The sequence below is a fragment of the Abramis brama genome, assembly GCF_963993115.1.
Source record: "Abramis brama genome assembly, chromosome: 1".
NCBI lineage: Eukaryota > Metazoa > Chordata > Actinopteri > Cypriniformes > Leuciscidae > Abramis > Abramis brama.
In genome coordinates, this window is record NC_139963.1 from 61963522 (window position 1) to 61983687 (window position 20166).

Genomic DNA, 20166 nt, shown 5'->3' on the forward strand with positions numbered 1-20166 from the left:
CGGTGAAAACATTGCATTTGAGTTACACTTAAGTGTATACATTTAAAGTATATTATATGTATAATAAGTACACTTTATAAAAGTACACTAAAGTGCATTTTTTTTCACAAGGGTTGTCAGTTTCTGAACATACAAAACTGTATGCTAATTACATTATTGCAATGAATGTAGTTATTAGAATGTTTAACTATATTTAGATTCATTTGGACATTTTATGGTTTAGTAGGGTAGTTATTTAGTGTCAACTGTGTTTTTGTATTATTGATGTTTTATCCATGTCATATTGTGAAAAATTACAGTATTGTCTTTCAATAGAGCAGTTTAACAGGCTTTTATCATGCATCCTGACTCAAATAATGTGTTTCTAACAGCAAACACTCATAATAAAGTGAGATAATCTGCTGATGATCCTGAATGGCTTGTTGAATGAGTGTTGATAGTCTGAGGCTCATCAATATTAACAGATCTGCTGAAAACACTCTTTATTTCATGACAATAGTTCCTGTTTTCACCTCATTTATTATGCTGATGTCTTCAGTTCTCCTGTAAATTGACACTTAAAGCTCATTTCATTGGTGTCAACAGACTGATGGTAGTTGTTGGAGACAAATCTGTAGATTTACTTCTGTTTATGCTTATAACTGTTTTTCTTACCATTGTTTATACATGGACAATTTTACACTAATTATATTCTGTTGTCCATGAGCATAAAAACAAACTCAGTAACTGATATATTTTTGATTTTGCTAGATCAGCTCACACACCTGTAATTCATCATCAGTGAAACTCCTCCCACAGCAATTACATCATCAGTGAAGCTCCTCCCACAGTAATTCTCCAATAAATGCTGTAAATTCCCATCAGCTACAAGTGAAGACGAGCATCAGGAAGAGCTGAAATCTGCAAAGACTGAGTTTATTAAAGAGGACAGTGAGAACATGAGTGATCCAGAACCCTGCAGAATGAAACACACTGAAGATCCTGAAGAACAAAGAGGTTGGTGTTTATTCTTCATTCATTCATGATGCTGAAGAACATTCATGTTAGAAACATTCAAGCACTTCATCACTTTTAGATAAACAGTTAAACTGTGAAATGGGTACAGATTTTCAACAAATGTTCAGTAGAGGGAGGTTTGAGAATTTCATAAAAAGGTCTTAAATTAGATTTTTTAACATTTAAGGCCATAAAAAGTCTTAAAAATAGCTTACAAAAAAAAGTCTTATTTTTACTTATGAAAGGTCTTAAATTTTAGATGACACTTTGACTTAGACTTATCTAAATGCTTTCGAAATTAAAACTATCTCATTAGCGTAACGTTAGGCCTACATATGTGACCCTGGACCACAAAACCAGTCTTACGTGTAATTTAAAAAAAAATTAGATTTATATATCACCTGAAAGCTGAATACATAATCTTTCCATTGATGTGTGGTTTGTTATGATAGGACAATATTTGGCCGAGATACAACTATTTTAAAATCTGGAATCTGAGGGTACAGAAAAATATTGAGAAATATTGAGAAAATCGCTTTTAAAGTTGTCCATTTCTATTGGCGATTGTGCTGCATCCATTCACACAAATAAATGTTTTATATATTTAAGGTGGGAAATTTACAAAATATCTTCATGGAACATGATCTTTACTTAATATCCTAATGATTTTTGGCATAAAAGTAAAATCTATCATTTTGACCCATTCAATGTTTTGTTGGCTATTGCCACAAATTTACCCGTGCAACATAAGACTGATCCAGGGTCACATATTATTTTTTTTAATTCTATCTTGGTGGATTTGCTTGTTCACGTGACAATTTGTGCAGGGCCGTGCACAGACATTTTGAGGGGCAGTGGCCTAAACCAAAAAAAGGGCACTAAGGGGGTGGTTGCTTGTTAAAGGGATAGTTCACCCAAAAATGAAAATGCTGTCATCATTTACTCTTCCTCAAGTTGTTCCAAACCTGTATGACTTTCTTTCTTCTGCTGAACACAAAATATTTTAAAGAAGGTTGGTAATTAAACAGTTGCTGGTCCCCATTGACTTCCATAGTATATATTTTTTTCTACTATGGAAGTCAATGGGGTCCATCAGTCGTTTGGTTACCGACTTTGTTCAAAATATCTTATTTTGTGGACAGCAGAAGAAAGAAAGTCATGCAGGTTTGGAACAACTTGAGGAAGAGTAAATGATGACAGCATTTTCATTTTTGGGTGAACTATCCCTTTAACACAAATTTTCCAGTTATTACAAAATGTACAATTAAAAGAAAAGACAGCACACGCTCAAATACATTTTAGACTTTATTGTAGATGTTTTGATAGAACATCATAATTACACATTGGTGATAACAGAAGAAACTATTTACAGATTTACATTTTGGTTTTTATCTTTTCCTTTTACAGCAGAACCTTTCTATTTGGTACCATGTCTTGAAAGATCTTAATAACCTCATCTTTTATGATTGGGATGTCTTTTTCAATGGCCAGAAGCAGAATATCAGAGAGTCGTTCTTGTCCACACGCATTACGAAGTTTAGTTTTCACCAGCTTCAACTTTGAGAATGAGCGTTCAACAGTGGCTGTTGAGACAGGCAGTGTTGCAAAGATTTTCAGCAGTTTAAAAAGTGTTGGAAACACAACATGAGCATCAAACTCCTTAAATGTTTCCAAAACTGCATGGGCACTTTTTTGTGAGCATGTGAATGAAGAGTGGAAAACTCTAAGCTCAGTTCGCAGCTGTTCCTCCTCCTCTTGAAATCCGTAAAACTCACAGAGAGTATGGGCAGCATTAAGTGCTTCAGCATCTGCTGTGTCTTTCCACTTTGATGGTTCAATCAAACAATGCAGTGACATCACAATTTTGTCAGTGCTCCCCTTCCCTTGAAATCGCCTGTGGAGTTCCTGAATCAGGGAATCCAAAAAAGTGAAGTACATCCTTCCTCTGTAGTACTCCTCTAAAGTCTGTGGCTGGTGGTCCTCTGTTGCTGATGTGGAGCAGTACTTAAACTTTGTTGGTACTTTCCGCCGCCTTGCTTGTCCTGGAATCTCTTCAGGCACATTGATCCCTCTTGTCTCTGCTTGGATGGTAGCATTGTGAAATATTTCTTTGAATTGGTCTTCAGTCCTCAGTGTGTTCATTCTGCTAATGACACCATTTACAACAGTGTATGCTGCTGCCAAGTCCAAGTCTTGCCGCTGAAGAGCATTTGAAGCAACTGCTGTTTCCATGAATATTGGAGTTGTTATCTCCAAGCAAAGAATAAATTCAAAGTTAATGCTGTGCAACAGCATGTGTGCGTCCCCTGCAGCTAGATCAGGTGGCTCAGACTTGGTCAGATCTTCCAGGAATTGCACAACTGCAGGGAGGCATTTTCTGAGAGTTCTGAGGGCTGTTTCCCTGCAGGTCCATCGGGTGTCTGAGAGCTTCTGTAGCTCAAGGGCACGCTGGCCAGGATTCATGGCTTCCTGTGTTTGAACAAAAGCTGCATGTCGTTTTGTGGAGTTGGCAATGAAGGTGTAAAGTTTTTCCACTACTGTAAAAAAACTGACAAAGTGAATGCTTGACTTTGCACTCTCCACTAATACAAGATTCAAACAATGAGCATGGCAATGAACATATAATGCCTTTTCATTTTGCTTTTGTATTCTGGACTGTAGTCCTTTGTAAGGCCCACTCATGTTGGCTGCTCCATCATAACCCTGACCATGGATGTCCTCAACTTTCAGCTGGTTCTCCTTCAGCAAGTTCATTACTAGGTTTTCAAGCTGTTCTCCTGTTGTTGACTGAACATCACAGAGCTGAATGAAGCGCTCCTTTATGGTCATGTCATGTACATAACGCACCACAAAGCACACCTGTTCGATGTGTGATACATCAGTAGTCTCATCAAGTAAAATTGAAAATATTGACGCTTCCCTTACTTCCTTCAGTATTTCCTGTTTCACATAAATAGCCATTGCTCTAATTAGGTCATTTTGTATTCGGTTTGAGAGGAGAGACACCTGAGGTTTTTGACATGATGCTTGTTTTTCTTTGATGTTGTCAAGATGAAGCTTAAGGACACTGTCATATTGGCCAACCAACTCTACAAGCTCCAAGAAATTTCCTTTGTTTGAACTTGAGAGGCTTTCATTGTCACCTCTGAATGCCATGCCTTGTTTCGCTAAGTACAATATAATATCAATCAGCCTGTAGATAATCTCCCTGTTTTTTTGCCTTTCTCTTTCTTTGGCTGCTTGCATCTCAAAGTCGGCCTTTTCCAATGCTGTATCCAATGCTTTTTTTTTAAAGGCATTCCACCGAATCATGCCTAACATGTGTGACTCTGTCCTGCTATGCTCCTTCATTTTTCCTTTAGCTTGCTTCCACAGACTTAACCCCACTGACTTCCAACCTGTCCTGCTCTTATACTTTTCATCATTCATGAAAAGCCTGCAGCTAAAACAGTACATTGCATCATTCTCAGGAGAATACTCTAACCAGGGGTGTTCTTCATACCACTGTCCCTGAAACGAACGTCCTTGTTCATTTTTTGGGAACGGCAAAATTGGACGACAGGGTCCTACTGAATTTGAAAATTTTGTGAAGGCCACATTGTATGTTATATTGTATTTCTTCACATGAGCAGGATCTGATGGATTTTGTAACTGAAGCAAGAACTCAAAGTCTTCAGGCTTTTTCTCCCTTGTGTACATGGCTGTGGCTGCCTCACTCTCCATTTCTTCCTGTTCTGCGGCTGTCTCTTCCCTCTCTGTCTCATTGTGTTGCCTTTCTTTCTCATTCTGAACTTTTTCTGTCTCTGGCTCAGTTCCTAGACCTTCACTTTTACTCTGTTGAGTTGATTCTGAGGCAGTTTCATCTTAATATATAAAATGAATAACAAACCTGTTACAATCATATTTTAAATACAATTGTTAGGCTTTAGTGCTAATTCAATTTATGTTCTTGTAATATAATTACTCTTCAAATAATTTAATGTCTATCTTTCTTTGTATCAAATTCCAGCATATTCAGAATCCTTTACTGTCAGTCAATTTAACAACACTTACCTGTAAGTGTCTGATTTGGCTGATGCTCAATGGGCTCTCCCTCACTCTCTAAGCCTGCCTCTTCCTCATCTTTAATGGAGTAATAAGTAATAGACATTTAATTTCATATTAGCATACAGCATAAATCTATATACTATGCTAATATACAACTCACTTAGAGCCTAAGCCTACGATGTGTTAGTCTCAACTAAGATAAGTGATTATAATGGGAAATATACTTACAAGAATTAAAAAGACAAACTGTCTGCTAACTGTTCTATATGATGATTTACCTGCTGGCTTGCTGGAGCTTTGAATCCATGTTTGCAGAGTTGAACTGCCTTTAGCAGCTTCCCTTCGCTCTTTCTCTCTCTGTCTCTGTCTTCTTTTTTGTGAAGGCATTGTCTTGTTTTGTGTGTGTTTTTGTCTACAAAGTGTGCCAACAACAGAAAATTTAGTTATTTGTATTAGATCTGATCGAGAGTACAATAATTTGATTAGACAAGCAGCTAACATTAATTCTAAGAACGTGGATTTGTTGTACAAGTTGTTAGCACTAGTAGAAGACCAAGAGCAAAACATTTCCGACATAAATAAAAACAAAACAAAAAAAACAAGTGACTAATTTCGCAGATTCAACCACTGTCTTCTCACATACATAGCCTACCTGTTAATGCGACAGCTTTCGTGAACTGTCGTGTTCACTCATAGTTTCAAAAGAGCGCCGCAGAGACACATACAGTGAGTGATGCTGCAGAGTGCGGAGCGAGCGGGAAAACCTGGAGCGGATTAGCGGAATCAGTGGAATGCTTTGAGCGGAGCGGTGGGGGTGGGGAAGAGGGGCACCTCAATCGATGAGGGCAGAGGGGCAGTGGCTCTGGCCACCGGGCCACCCCCCTGTGCACGGCCCTGAATTTGTGTCACTTACGGCAGCATATTAGCCTACGTCTGTCTCCTGCAGAGAAGAAAACGAGTAAATGTCAGTTCAGTTGTAAGTTCATTCTTTATGTGCTTAGGAGTGTGCGATATTGTCTATGAACTATGATGATATTGTAATCATTGTTTTAACTATGTACGAGGCACTGCGAGTGCGAGCTGACATTGCGTTTGTCTCTCATGCTTGCTGTCACTGTGATGTGTCAGAGCAGTTATAGATGTCCCCAAATGAGTTTTTGTCTTATATTTATATCATATTATGTTGTCATATTAGAATATCACATGAGCAAGAGTGCCGTTTTCCTGTGCACAATTGCAAATGTGCTATTTATTTTATACGACAGTTAAATTAACAAAGTTAACATTGTGAGTTACTTCTTGGACACAATATTGTCAATTGTCAGAATTTGTCACTTTATTTCGCCGACGAGAATTTCATAATGAAGCCGTAGTCCAACAGACAGCGATGATTATTATTATTTATTCTATTTTTTTATTTTATTTTTTTGAAATCCGCGTTTTGAACAAATCATTTTAACGATTCAATGAACAATCAGTTTTTTTTAATTAATCAGCCGTTTGAACAAATCGGTTGAATAAATGACTCCAACAACTCGCTTATTAAGAGAGTGACTTGCCGCCACCTACTGGTGGTTTTAGTTTCATATTTAAAGTATCCTTTAATTAAAACGTTAAAATTATAAAACGTTTAATTTAAATATTGAATAGCTTTATTTATGCAATTGTAAATTAAGTGTAAATATAGTAATGCCAGTTTTGATGCCGCTTCTGTGTCACCTCATGCACTGCAAGGATGGATTTTAATTTAATGATTTATTTTGAGATTGGTACTGTGTTTTTTTTTATATAATTTAATTTGAATGTTAGAATTTGACATAAAAGGTGATGCATACGTTTAGAAACAATGTTCATAGGTGAAAATGCCCCTGGAAATCAATTTAAGGTGGTAAATATTGGCCCTTAATAAAAATGTTAAAGTGGGGGGTGAAACACTCCGTTTCAGTCAATCTCATGTTAATCTTGAGTACCTATAGAGTAGTATTGCATCCTTCATATCTCCAAAAAGTCTTTAGTTTTATTATATTTATAAAAGAAAGATACCGAGTACCGAGAAAAAAAAACGAGTGGCGGGAGGCGTGCCGTGTGGCCGGAGCTAAAGAATAACGAGCGCTGTTCACTGTTTACTTGCTGTGCTTATAGCTAACAACACCCAGACATTTGAAGCAGTTTTACTCACCGCCTGCGGTTCCAACGCACGACGGCGAACCTTTATCGTTGGGACTGCTCCATCCTTATCCTTATGCATTAGACGATCTGCAAATCCGGCGTCGAACTGGGCCTTGTTTATAAAACAATCATCGTCGAAATGCAGGGCACAAACAAGAACACTTGCACAACTCCGTTGATGCTCTGGAAAAACAAGCTCCAACCACTGGTCCCTTAACGCTGGGTTCTTTGGGAATCTGTGCAGCCGATGACTTCCCTAAAGCCGAGCACAGCGCTTTGATGGGCGTACTGCTTTCGCTTCGCTCTCTCGCTCTGGGCGCGCGCCCTTCTGGGAGAAGTGCCCTTAGGTCCCATGTAAGGAAATTCCGCCCCATCTGACGTCACACAGACCCATACTCGAAAAAAACTTTCCGAAACTTGTGACAAACCGGAAGGAGTATTTTTGGCACAGAAATACTCCTTCAAACGTACAATTTAATTTTTGAAACTTTGTCCATGTTTAGCATGGGAATCCAACTCTTTAACAGTGTAAAAAACTCAGAATGCATGAAATAGCATTTCACCCCCCCTTTAATTTCGGTCACTATTGTGAACTGACCAGTGCATAGAATATAAAAAAATATGAATATCTTCGTGGGTCTGCTGTCAACAACAGGCCTAAGCCAGCCAGTATACCAGTACAAAAACACAATCAGTAAAATATCATTTAATTTATTATCAACAAAACTTTGAAAATATCTAGACATTGTCAATATCGCGCACCCCTAATGTTTCAACAAATGTTCAGTAGAGGGAGGTTTGAGAAACTTTAATATTGATTGTCAACATCAAACCAAGTATAATTTTAGCTCTGGTTTATATTTGGTTTGCAAGTTTTTGCGACCATTGCATAAATTTTGGACATTTCTCAATATAGTTTGCACTTTTTTTTATTATATATATTTTTTAATTTTATTATACATTATAATAAAAATAATTTTATTATATACACTTTTTTTAAGCAACAAACAGTAAACTGTATCAAGTAAATTACATTTCTAGAATGGCTAACAGGGTTGTAAGTGTAAATTAAGCAATATCTGATTATTTGTATTAAGTTTTATTATTACAGGGTTTTTCCTGGCTCAAAATGAGACGGAGGTGGTAAAGTATTTTAATAATAAGATAATTAAATTTGTATTTTTTTGTAGATCATCATATAGCCTAATGTGTTTCCCACATTATTTTTGTGGTTGGAGCTTGGTACCTCTTTAAAATATTATTTATTATTTATTACTTATTTAAAATAAAAGTTCTTCTTTTGGCAATGTTTCATTACTTCACTGTTTGAAAACACTTTTTTACCTTTATAAAGGGCATTTTCCCCCTAATTTTATTAAATGTATGTTCCATCTTTCATTTCAAATTCTTAAATTTGATCAATATTCAATTAAAATAATAAGACACTAGGCTGTTACCAATCAAATTAAATAATTTGATTATAAAAATAATAAGAAATTTTATAACTGTATTAAATTAGATTATTTTAAATATTTTTGAATATACAAAAATAGGAATGTTGAAAAGAATGATACTTTATAAAACTAAACCACCAGTAGGAGGCGGCAGGCGACCGTCTTAATAAGCGAGTCATTGAGTCATTCATTCAAACGATTCGTTCAAACGGCTGATTTATTCAGAATGATGCAGTTTATGAATGGGTAATTGAATCTTTGATTCAACCAATTCGTTCAAAACACTGAATCATTCAGTAGTGCAACAAGTGTTGCTGTGAGATGCGCTATGGTTCTTCTGTGATTTTTGTTTGGAACTATTTTCGCTGCTGAAACAGAACAAAAACAGTCATTGCGTCTAAAATGTAAGTGACTGAGCTATTGAACTATTTGTTTGTTATGAAATCAGTCTCGATTTCAATCTTGATGGCACTCAGGAAAACAGCTCTCTGGTCGTGTGTAGCCTAGGCTAGGCTATATAATGTTTGTTAACTATAATATGTTATAAATAACTGTGCAAGCCTCAACAGCGCAACTTCGTTACCGTCAGTACATATAGGTAGGCCTATATTAGGCTATCAATCGCCACTTACATGAAATTAAATAAAACAGAATCATCCTCACGTTTTCGGTGATTCCCTAGTTATTTTTATATTAAAAATTGTTTTAATCAGGACATTTGTCAGGTTGGGCAAGTAGTAGGCCTACAATTCTCTCTCACTTTTCCCTTCAAAAAAAAGAAGAAAAAAACACACCCGGACACAGTCTATGGTCCCTGACAAGCGAGTCCTGATATGTTTTCCTTGATTGGTTTTGTGACACACGTTCACTGCGTTTTACCGTGATGAGAGTTCCGTGTCTTTATTAAACTCAACACATTATAATGATTTATCTGTCATCCACCCTCGATTAATTGGAATGGAATATTTGTATTACTTGGCCCGCCCGACCCACGGATTATCCGCGATCCGCGCAGCACTAAACGGTTTGAGAATGGACACAAGTGGAGCGGTAACCGCAGTAGAACCGTGACTTCACGGTGGAAAAAGTGTATCTGAGCAAGTGACTGTCTGTCCGAGTATTATCGAGAGCCGGAGGCGGCTGCCTCATAATTCTCTATGCAGGAAAAACCCTGATATTAGTTGTAACCTCCGACTAATAATCAGACTTATAAGTTTGTGACTGTGAGATCAGCATTATTGGCCGGGGTGAAACTCTAAGTGACACTGGAATCCAAATGAACCAGTAAAATGTAATGTAAAGAGTTTAATAGAATAATCAAATGTGTATTTGGCTTGCTCAGTTGGGGATATTTTGGGGATATTTAATTTTAATTTTATCAATCAATAAATTCCATTCCACTTCTCTTTAAAATACAAACAAAACTTTATTAATTATTCTAACACAAACTAATATCTAACACAAATATAAGATCTTTTATGTCCTTTCACTTCATATTCCTCTCTTTGAATTATTTTTGTTGAACTGAAAATGAAATCACCTTTTCTCTTTGATTTCAGACCTGATGGAAGTGAAGGAGGAGAGTGAAGAACTGAGTGAAGTGAAGGAGGAGAGTGAAGAACTGAGTGAAGTGAAGGAGGAGAGAGAAGAACTGAGTGAAGTGAAGGAGGAGAGAGAAGAACTGAGTGAAGTGGAGGACGAACATCATGTCAAACCTGGAGAAAAACCTTTGAGTCGCTCAAAGACTAAAAAGACATTTTTAAAGAAAAGAAGAGCCAAGAAATCTTTCACCTGCACTCAGTGTGGAAAGAGTTTCACAACCAAACAAAGTCTTGAGGTTCACATGAGAGTTCACACTGGAGAGAAGCCATTCACATGTGATCAGTGTGGGAAGAGATTCACACAATCATCAAACCTTGATGTTCACATGAGGATCCACACCGGAGAGAAGCCATTCACATGTGATCAGTGTGGGAAGAGTTTCATAACATCATCAAACCTTGATGTTCACATGAGGATCCACACCGGAGAGAAGCCGTTCACATGTGACCAGTGTGGGAAGAGTTTCATAACATTATCAAACCTTGATGTTCACATGATGATCCATACCGGAGAGAAGCCGTTCACATGTGATCAGTGCGGGAAGAGTTTCACAAAATCATCAAGCCTTAAGACTCACATGAGGATCCACACCGGAGAGAAGCCGTTCACATGTGACCAGTGTGGGAAGAGTTTCATAACATCATCAAGCCTTGATGTTCACATGATGATCCACACCGGAGAGAAGCCGTTCACATGTGATCAATGTGGGAAGAGTTTCATAACATTATCAAACCTTGATGTTCACATGATGATCCATACCGGAGAGAAGCCGTTCACATGTGATCAGTGCGGGAACAGTTTCACAAAATCATCAAGCCTTGAGATTCACATGAGGATCCACACTGGAGAGAAGCCGTTCACATGTGATCAATGCAGCAAAACATTTATTAAGGCATCAGAGCTGAAGAGACACCTGACAGTTCATACGAAGGAGAAGCCACATTCATGTTCTGAGTGTGGAAAGAGTTTTTCACTGCTGGATAGTTTACATAAACATCAGAAAACACACACTGGTGTGAGAGAGTACATGTGCTTTGAGTGTGAGAAGACTTTTACTACAGTGGCCAATTTAAAACGACACGAGATTATTCACACTGGAGAAAAACCTTACAAGTGTTCACACTGTGACAAGAGATTCAATCACCCATCATCTCTGAAAAGACATGAGAAGATCCACACTGGAGAGAAACCTTACAAGTGTTCATGCTGTGACAAGAGATTCATTCAATCAGGAGATCTGAAAAGACATAAGAGGATCCACACTGGAGAGAAACCAGACACGTGTGATCAGTGTGGGAAACATTTCACTATTAAAAGTCACCTGAAGCACTGTGGACCCATTATGCGATAGATACAGTCAAACGCCAACATTACTAGGACATATGTTTTGGAAGTGTCCTAATATTCGTAATTATTGGATTTCAGTTTTTCAATTACGGTCAAAAGTATTGGGAAAATGTCTCGGGTTACGTATGTAGTCCATGTTCCCTTAGAGGGAACGAGACTGCGTCAATGACACTTTGGGGACGCTCCCTTAGCGTAGCGGCTCTGAAGTATGAATGAAAACTAATCCAATCCCATTGTTGGGATTCATACGCTGATTGTTGATGTCTGTGTGTGTCATCATAGACTGACTTTTTCATGCTCATGTTTGATAAAGTCTTCTAACTGATTGTTATAATATTTCTGGATCTCATGCTTCAGTAACACAGGGTTTGTGATGTGAAAATATTAATGGATCAAGACAATTGTTAGATTACAAAGACATCAGTGAAACAATTTATTTCATGATGATTATAAAATCATCAACAGATAACCATCATCACCTGATCTCATTTCACTTTAGCTTTCTTTGCTGCTGCAAATGTGTTTGACAAACACACTGTCACAGCAGCCAAAAAAAAGACAAAAGATACAATAAGAGTTAAGAGCCCAACTAATGGAAACTCTAACCACTGTTATGGTGACTTCAAATGAAACACATTAAACCTCTGTTAATTCTCAATAAAACTTTTGTAGACGTCTGACAGAAATAAAGTCAGTCTGGGTAGTAATAAGTGAAGCTGGTAATGCTGTTTGTGGAGTTGTTTAATCCTCCTCTGCTGAGATCTTCACAGATTTAATGTCTTCTTTTATCTTCAGTTGATTTCATCTAAGACTGTGTCTGAAGTCAGTTGTAGCTCTTGTGTTTCTGCTCATCTCTTTTTCTGTTCTCTTCTTTCCTTCAGTGATTCTGCTTGTTAACAGGCTTATTAAGGCTGAGGTGACTCCATATTTAATATACACAGACTTTGTGGCTCAGATAAGGTCCAGTTTTGGTTTATTTCTTTGCTCTTGGCTGACATGTGGCATTGCTATGGCCTGCTTGTGGCCCAGATCTGGCAAACAGGAGCGGTCCGCCCAAGGTCCATCATTCCACGCTGCATGTGGGCCAGATCCGCATTCCACAAGTGCCAGATGTGGGCCGGATCTGAGCCGAAACAATGTTGCTATGTGGGAAGATGAACTGAAAGAGTGCCAAAAAATTCACACTGGAAAATAAACATTTGAAGGCAAAATTCATGAGCTGAAGAAGAGGCCATAACACTTTTAAGAGAGACATGAATCTGATATTATTTTGTAAACATTCTTTATAATTTTTAATTAGAACATCTAGTTTCTCTTCTACTTCTATCAATGTTAGGCTACGGCAGTTTGGAGACCCGAGGGTTCCTCCTTCCCATCTTACGCAGCATTTCTTCAGCAATTTCGTAAAGTCTTTGAACGATCCACCGCAAGAGGAAGTCCGGGAGAACAGAACCCTACTTCGCTACACTCACGAAACCACCACCGCTCACGAACCCATGCAGTTGGGCTACACTCACCTCCATCCTGAGGAACGAGAACGCCGCCAGCAGAACTGCCTTTGCCTGTACTATGGCCAGCCAGGTCACATGAGAGTATCCTGTCCCGTCCTTAAGGACAGTAAGGTCCACTCGATGAGTCCACACTTTTAGACATATATGTATATGGGTCAATGACGTATAAGGATTTTCAACTGGCCAATTTTAAAATACAAAAAAAAAATAATACCTGTTGCAATTGTTCAAACATTAAGGATGTTGTGTACACCTAAATTCATTTAAAAAATTTAATTTAAGTGATTTTAGTGTTTTTTCATCTAGATGAATTGTCCTTAGCCTTAAAAAATGTCATGTGGTGCGACCATGATTTATCTTAAAATTAATTAATTTCCTTAACATGCTTAAACCTTTTTTTACAAGTTCTTGGTAATTAAAGTGTTTAGAAACCAAGTATTTGCATTCCTTATGAGTTTTTGTAAATAATGATCTAATTTTTTGTTCTATAATTTCCGAGTTGCCTTCTTAAATCTAGTTAACAGACTTGTTTTTCCTGTAAATCACATAAAACTGATAGAAATGTTTTAAAAATATAATTTACTAAAGCATACTGAATCAGTGATTCATATTTCAGCCACAGAAATAAGATATTTTATTTTAAATTTAATACAGTGATTGCTTTTATTGGTCGCACCACATGATGTGGTTGCTCCAAATGACACGAAGACCTTATATAGTTAAAAATCTATTTAAAGAGATCAATGAACAATACATTTTATACAAAAAATAGATTTAAACCAGATTTTATACAAATTTCACAGAATTTTCCTGAACATAAACATTTAATAAACTTTTTTTTATAAAAATCACATCACAAACAAAAGTGCACCATTTAATTTAACTTGACTTAGAATTTCTTTCTAACAAATAATAATGTTAAAGATATAAATTATTTCATAAAAGTATTGTATACAGTTAACATTTGGGGTCAGTAGTTTTTTTTTTAAAGTAATTAATATTATTAATCAAGGACACATTCAGTGTCACATTCAGGCGCAGGCTATAATGTTACGAAAGATTCTATTTCAAATAAATGCTGTTCTTTTGAACTTTCTATTCATCAAATAATTCTGACATATAAAATGTATCACAGTTTCCACAAAAATATGAACATTGATAATAATCAGAAATGTTTCTTGAGCAGCAAATCATTAGTGACTCTGGATCACAAAACCAGTCACAAGTCGCACAGGGTATTTGTGGCAATAGCCAACAATACATTGTATGGGTCAAAATTATAGATTTTTCATTTATTCCAAAAATCATTAGGATATTAAATAAAGATGTTTTATATTTTGTAAATGTCCTACCATAAATTTATAAACATTTATTTTTGTGAGTGAATATTGTCATGATCCTGCCATCTAGTCTTTAATTTTCCCTGGTCTTGAGGCAGGATCATGACAGACCCATGTTTTATGTGTAAGCACATGGCCATTTGTTTGGACTGTGTGCTTGCGTTGTCTCGTCACGTAACCCCGCCCCCTTGTTACCCTTGTTTAGTCATTATTAATTAATCTGTGTCACCTGTTGTTATCATTAGTTTCTCCCTATTTAATCACCTTGTGTTTGCTGTCGTGTGCCGGTTCATTGCCATTTATTATGTGAAACCAACCGTGAGTAACCTGTTGAAAGTCTTGTGAAGAGTTTGATCCTGTCTTTGCTGTTAGTTTATTGTTCAGTTTTCTGTCTGAGTCTTAGTCTAGTCTTGTTAGTCTAATATTGTCGACTCTGTCTTGTTTTGCTCCCTCGTGGATTTTGTTTTCCCTGTTTTTCTGTAATAAACGTAGTTCACTTGCATACTGTCTGCATTTGGGTTCATCTCCTTGCACCATCATAACAGAATGAACTGGCCAACAAGGAGCCCAGCAGACAGAATGTCTTCCCCGTTTCCATGTCAGTCGGAGCACCACCGAACAAGCAACCCAGCTGACTTGCCTGTTTTCCCTACTCTGCAGCCATATGACCCCGAACGATGGTGGCAGTCAGTTATCGCTGACGCCCGGGAGGGCAAGCTTCCTTTCCCTCCTCAGGGTAAGCTGACCCTGAGGAAGTACGCCCAGGTCGTAGAAGAGAGGAGTTTTTTCTTGCCGGACGTCCTGGTCAATAGCTACCTCATTGCGGGTCTCAACGTCCCTCCCCCTCTCTCCGAACGAGAAGGACTGGTCAGCCGCCCGTTCCACAGTATGGTGGAGAGTCTGTCTCGGAGGGAGCTGCAGAGTACTTCAGGGTCTTCTCCCGCTTCACTTCCTGTGATCCCTGAGGGTCGTCTGCTAGCCGTCGCTACACATAGGGACCAACCCAGTCCCGCGACTCTTGAGACACCTTCCTCGTCCATCAATCTTCATGGTAAGTGTGGAAGGCACCCGCCGTGGGAGTCAGCATCGGAGTCTTCCTGCCCGGAGTCCTCCTCGCCTGCGCTGAGCTCCCCAGTTCCTGTAACGGTTCCTGCTTCACCTCCCTCTCCTGTCACCAGTCTGGCTACCCGCTCCGCGACCCAGGAGGAGGAGGAGGGGAGCTTCTGGTTCTCCGTCTCTACCTCCTCTTGAGTCTGCGATGGCTCTCCAACCCGCCGCTGAAGTCAAAAGCGCTGTCCCAGAGCACGCTCCCACTGCAAGCGCTGTCCCAGAGCACACTCCCACTGCAAGCGCTGTCCCAGAGCACGCTCCAACTGCAAGCGCTGTCCCAGAGCACGCTTCGACTCAGGGTACTGTTACTGAACCAGCTACTGAAGGCACGGTTCCCGAGCCTGCTGCAGAATGCGCTGTTTCCCAGTCGGTGTTGGGGAGATCCATTCCAGAGACTTGTACCGTGAATGTCGTCTCTGAGTCTTCAGTCATGTCTGCTGAAGAGAAGGCAGCGGCCGATTCCGCTGCAAAGGCTGTGATAGAGTCCATATCAGCTCGCCAGGAGATGCCAGTCATCATCGCTGCCAGAACCCTGTCCGAATATTTATCCCGTCTTGCCAGAATTCTTGATGTCCCAGTCAGTCCTGTCTTGTCCCCAGTCTCTGTTCCTAATGCTCCAGAGAGCACCGATCTCAAGTCTACTGCAGAGAGTCATGATCCCAGGCCAGCTGCAGAGAGTGCTGATTCCAGGCCAGCTGCAGAGAGCGCTGTACCCAGGTCTGCTGCAGAGAGCACTGTACCCAAGTCTGCTGTACCCAAGTCTGTTGCAGAGAAGGTAGTCTCCATGACTACTGCAGAGAACTTTGTTTCCGAGTCGGCAATGGAGATTGCTGGTTCCGAGTCTGCTTCGGAGAGTGAAGGTTCCAAGTCTGTTTTTGAAAACACGGGTCGTGTCCCAGCTTCACAGTCAGCCGCAGCGCCTTTCTCCGCTCTCTTGCCACCTGCCACACCCCTTGTCTTCGACCCGCTGCCGGCTGCACCGGTCTCCACTGTCACCCGACCTCTGTCTGTTTCCCCGGTCACCCCTGTCATGGCTCAACCTCGGACTGTTTCTCCCAAACCCACTTCCCACTCTACACCATCCAAACCCGCCCAGATCCCTCGTCCTAAGCCCTCGCCCCGTAAACCCAAGTCCTCCTATTCACCCTGGACCATCCCCCATAAACTCTGTTTCCTCCTCCTCCTCTTCCTTGTTTATTATTTTTATTATGTCACCCTAATCCTGTCATTGTGTATTTGTGTCTGCCTTTATTGTTATTTGTCATGTTTTGTTGGTTTGTGTCCTTGTCTCAGTCCGTCATGTCCCGTGTTTAGTGTCCCCTTGGGGAACGTCTGGTAGCCGCTCCTTAAGGTGGGGGTTCTGTCATGATCCTGCCATCTAGTCTTTAATTTTCCCTGGTCTTGAGGCAGGATCATGACAGACCCATGTTTTATGTGTAAGCACATGGCCATTTGTTTGGGCTGTGTGCTTGCGTTGTCTCGTCACGTAACCCCACCCCCTTGTTACCCTTGTTTAGTCATTAATTAATCTGTGTCACCTGTTGTTATCATTAATTTCTCCCTATTTAATCCCCTTGTGTTTGCTGTCCTGTGCCGGTTCATTGCCATTTATTATGTGAAACCAACCGTGAGTAACCTGTTGAAAGTCTTGTGAAGAGTTTGATCCTGTCTTTGCTGTTAGTTTATTGTTCAGTTTTCTGTCTGAGTCTTAGTCTAGTCTTGTTAGTCTAATATTGTCGATCCTGTCTTGTTTTGCCCCCTCGTGGATTTTGTTTTCCCTGTTTTTCTGTAATAAACGTAGTTCACTTGCGTACTGTCTGCATTTGGGTTAATCTCCTTGCACCATCATAACAAATATAGCAATATTGCAAACATAAATGGACAACTTTAAAGGCTTTTTTTTTTTTTTTTTTTTTTTTTTTTTTTCTCAATGTTTTGATTTTGTAGCACCCTCAGATTCCAGATTTACAGTTGTGTCGGCCAAATGTTGTTCTATCTTAAATCATACATCAATAGAAAGCTTATTTATTCAGCTTTCATATGATGTATAAATCTCAATTTAAAAAAATTGACCCATGACACTGACCCATTGAGTGGTTTTGTGTATGGTTACATATTAGAATGATTTCTGAAGGATCATGTGACACTGAAGACTGGAGTAATGATGCTGAAAATTCAGCTTTAATCACAGGAATAAATTATACTTTACTATATATACACATAGAAAACAGATATTCAAGTTGGCTTGAGAAAGTCAACTTACTGAAATCCTATTTAAACTTATTATTCTTTTTCTGACCCAAAATTTTCTGACTCTAACTCCTCCTACAGCTTTAACTTTCCAAACTCGGGTCAGACCTTCATACTGTTCTGACTTAGTGTGCTATATCTTTTCTAACTGTTTTGATTTTCAGTTTTCCTAAAAATGTATATTAAACATAAATCCCATTGACTTTCATTGCAGACTGTTCAAATTGAGCCAAGGCTACGGTGGCCCAATTGTGCACAAACACGAAAACTCAAATCTAAACTCCCTGAAGCCCTAGACTCAATTAAACTACTATTCTATGCACGAATATATCTATCTTCAAACTGTATCTATCTATCTTTCTATCTATCTATCTTCAAACTGTTTCTATCTATCTAATTATCTATCTATCATCTATCTTCAATACTTTTCTATCTTTTTTGCTGCGTTCACACCAAACGCGAATATGCGTCTGGCGCAAGTGATTTCAATGTTAAGTCAATGGTAAGACGCGTTTACGCGCGTCTGGAGATCTTGCGGCGCGAATGAGGCGTTTAGCGCGGCGCGGTAGACGCAAATTCGCCTCATTCGCGCATTTAGTTCGCGCAAATGACGCGAATTGAGCGTTTGGCGCGTTACGCGCATTAAGCGCGAATTGTGCTTTTTGTGCATTCACGCGTTTGACGCGAATTCGCGTCTGCCGCCTGAGTTGAAAAATCTGAACTTCTGCGTCAATTCGCGCCGCGTTAACCAATCAGGAGCCTGCTTGCTGCTGTCACGTGGTGAACTGACAGTTTATAATGTTATTTTATGTTTGGCCTCAATAAATTATTTTGTAATATGACTAAAATGCACAACAAAGCAAATAATCTTTCACATAAAAACTCGATTTCAATATATGAGAGATACTCATTTTGTATTGAATGCTATTTATTCCATATCTATTCTAGATTATATGAAACTTTATTAATCTAATGTAAAGACAACAAACACAATATAACAACTTTTAAAAAAATCACAGGACAGGTTTCACTTTTGGAGGCTGGCTCCATTTATTATCAAAACAAAAATAAATGACAGATTAGGTGCGGGAGAGGGTGAACCTCGCGCCGGGCTGTACAGCGTGGGCTCGTCATGCAGAGACCACTCGAGGCCGAGGCTTTATACGGCCTACGCTGTCCTCGTCAGCGTCCTCACCGTTAGGTCCACCAAACCTACCTCCTGAAGCAAATTGTGAAACTCCTGAAACCCTCCGGAGGGTTTGGTGGACCCGAGTACTGCGACGATGTCCCCTACGCAGCTGTTTCTGCTCTCCAGAGCATATACGAGCGGTGACTCTCTCGATTAATGCTATTGCTAATGCTCGATAAACATCTAAAAAAGATGGCCGCCAACAGGTTTCGAAACTCTCGCCCCCGGACTTCGCCTTTGACGCGTGTAAATTTCGCTTCAAACTTTTGATTTTACGCGCGTCAATTTCGCTCTTGACGCGCGAATGCACACAAAGTGGTCACGCGTATAACTAGACGCGGCAGGCACGAATTTAGACGCACATTCGCGTTTGGTGTGAACGCAGCATAACTAATCTATCTTTCTAACTAATCTTTCCTTCCTTCGTTCTTTCTTTCTTTCTTTCTTTCTTTCTTTCTTTCTTTCTTACTACCTAATCTTTCTTTCTTTCTAACTTATCTTTCTTTCTTACTATCTTTCTAACTAATCTTTCTTTCATTATTTTTAATAACTAATCTTTCTTTCTCTCTCTTTCTATCTTTCTCTCTCTTTCTTTCTTTCTTTCTTTCTTTCTTTCTTTCTTTCTTTCTTTCTATCTTTCTTTTTCTTTTTCAAACTACACTTTTTTCTTTCTTTCTTACTTTCTAGTTGTTTCTTTTTTCTTTCTTACTATCTTTTCTTTTTTTCTTTTTTCTATCTTTCTTTCTAACTAATTTTTCTTTCATTCTTTCTTTCTAACTAATCTTTCTTTCTCTTTCTTTCTTTCTATCTATCTATATTTCTTTATTTTTCTTTCTTTCTTTCTTTCTTTCTTTCTTTCTTTCTTTCTTTCTTTCTTTATTTCAAACTAATCTTTCTTTCTAACTATCTTTCTTTTTAACTTATCTATCTAACTAATCTTTCTTTCTTTCTAACTATTCTTTTCTTTCTAACTAATCTATCAATCAAAATGTAAAGTACTTCTCTTTTTCAGAGAAATAGAAAGATTTCTAAAAACAAAATAAAATAATCACCATAACATTGAAGTTGTTATTAAATGATTACTAAATGAAAACAAAACAAAACAAAACAGAATCATCGAGGCAGATTAGAAATGGAAACAAAGCAGAGTA

The 20166-nt window shown here is 38.7% G+C and overlaps 2 protein-coding genes across 3 annotated transcripts in view; both read left to right on the top strand.

Moving 5' to 3' along the window:
- LOC311077892 (uncharacterized protein) overlaps nucleotides 1-20166 on the top strand; it is a 432016-nt gene that overhangs the window by 31184 nt on the left and 380666 nt on the right. The window lies entirely within an intron of this gene.
- Nucleotides 771-13264, top strand: LOC311097591 (uncharacterized protein; the record flags this gene model as incomplete). Its single annotated transcript, XM_084137396.1, has 3 exons — nucleotides 771-996; nucleotides 10226-10550; nucleotides 12952-13264. Exons 1-3 carry the CDS (start codon nucleotides 939-941, stop codon nucleotides 13262-13264), a joined length of 696 nt encoding a protein of 231 aa, XP_083993522.1. The 5' UTR covers nucleotides 771-938.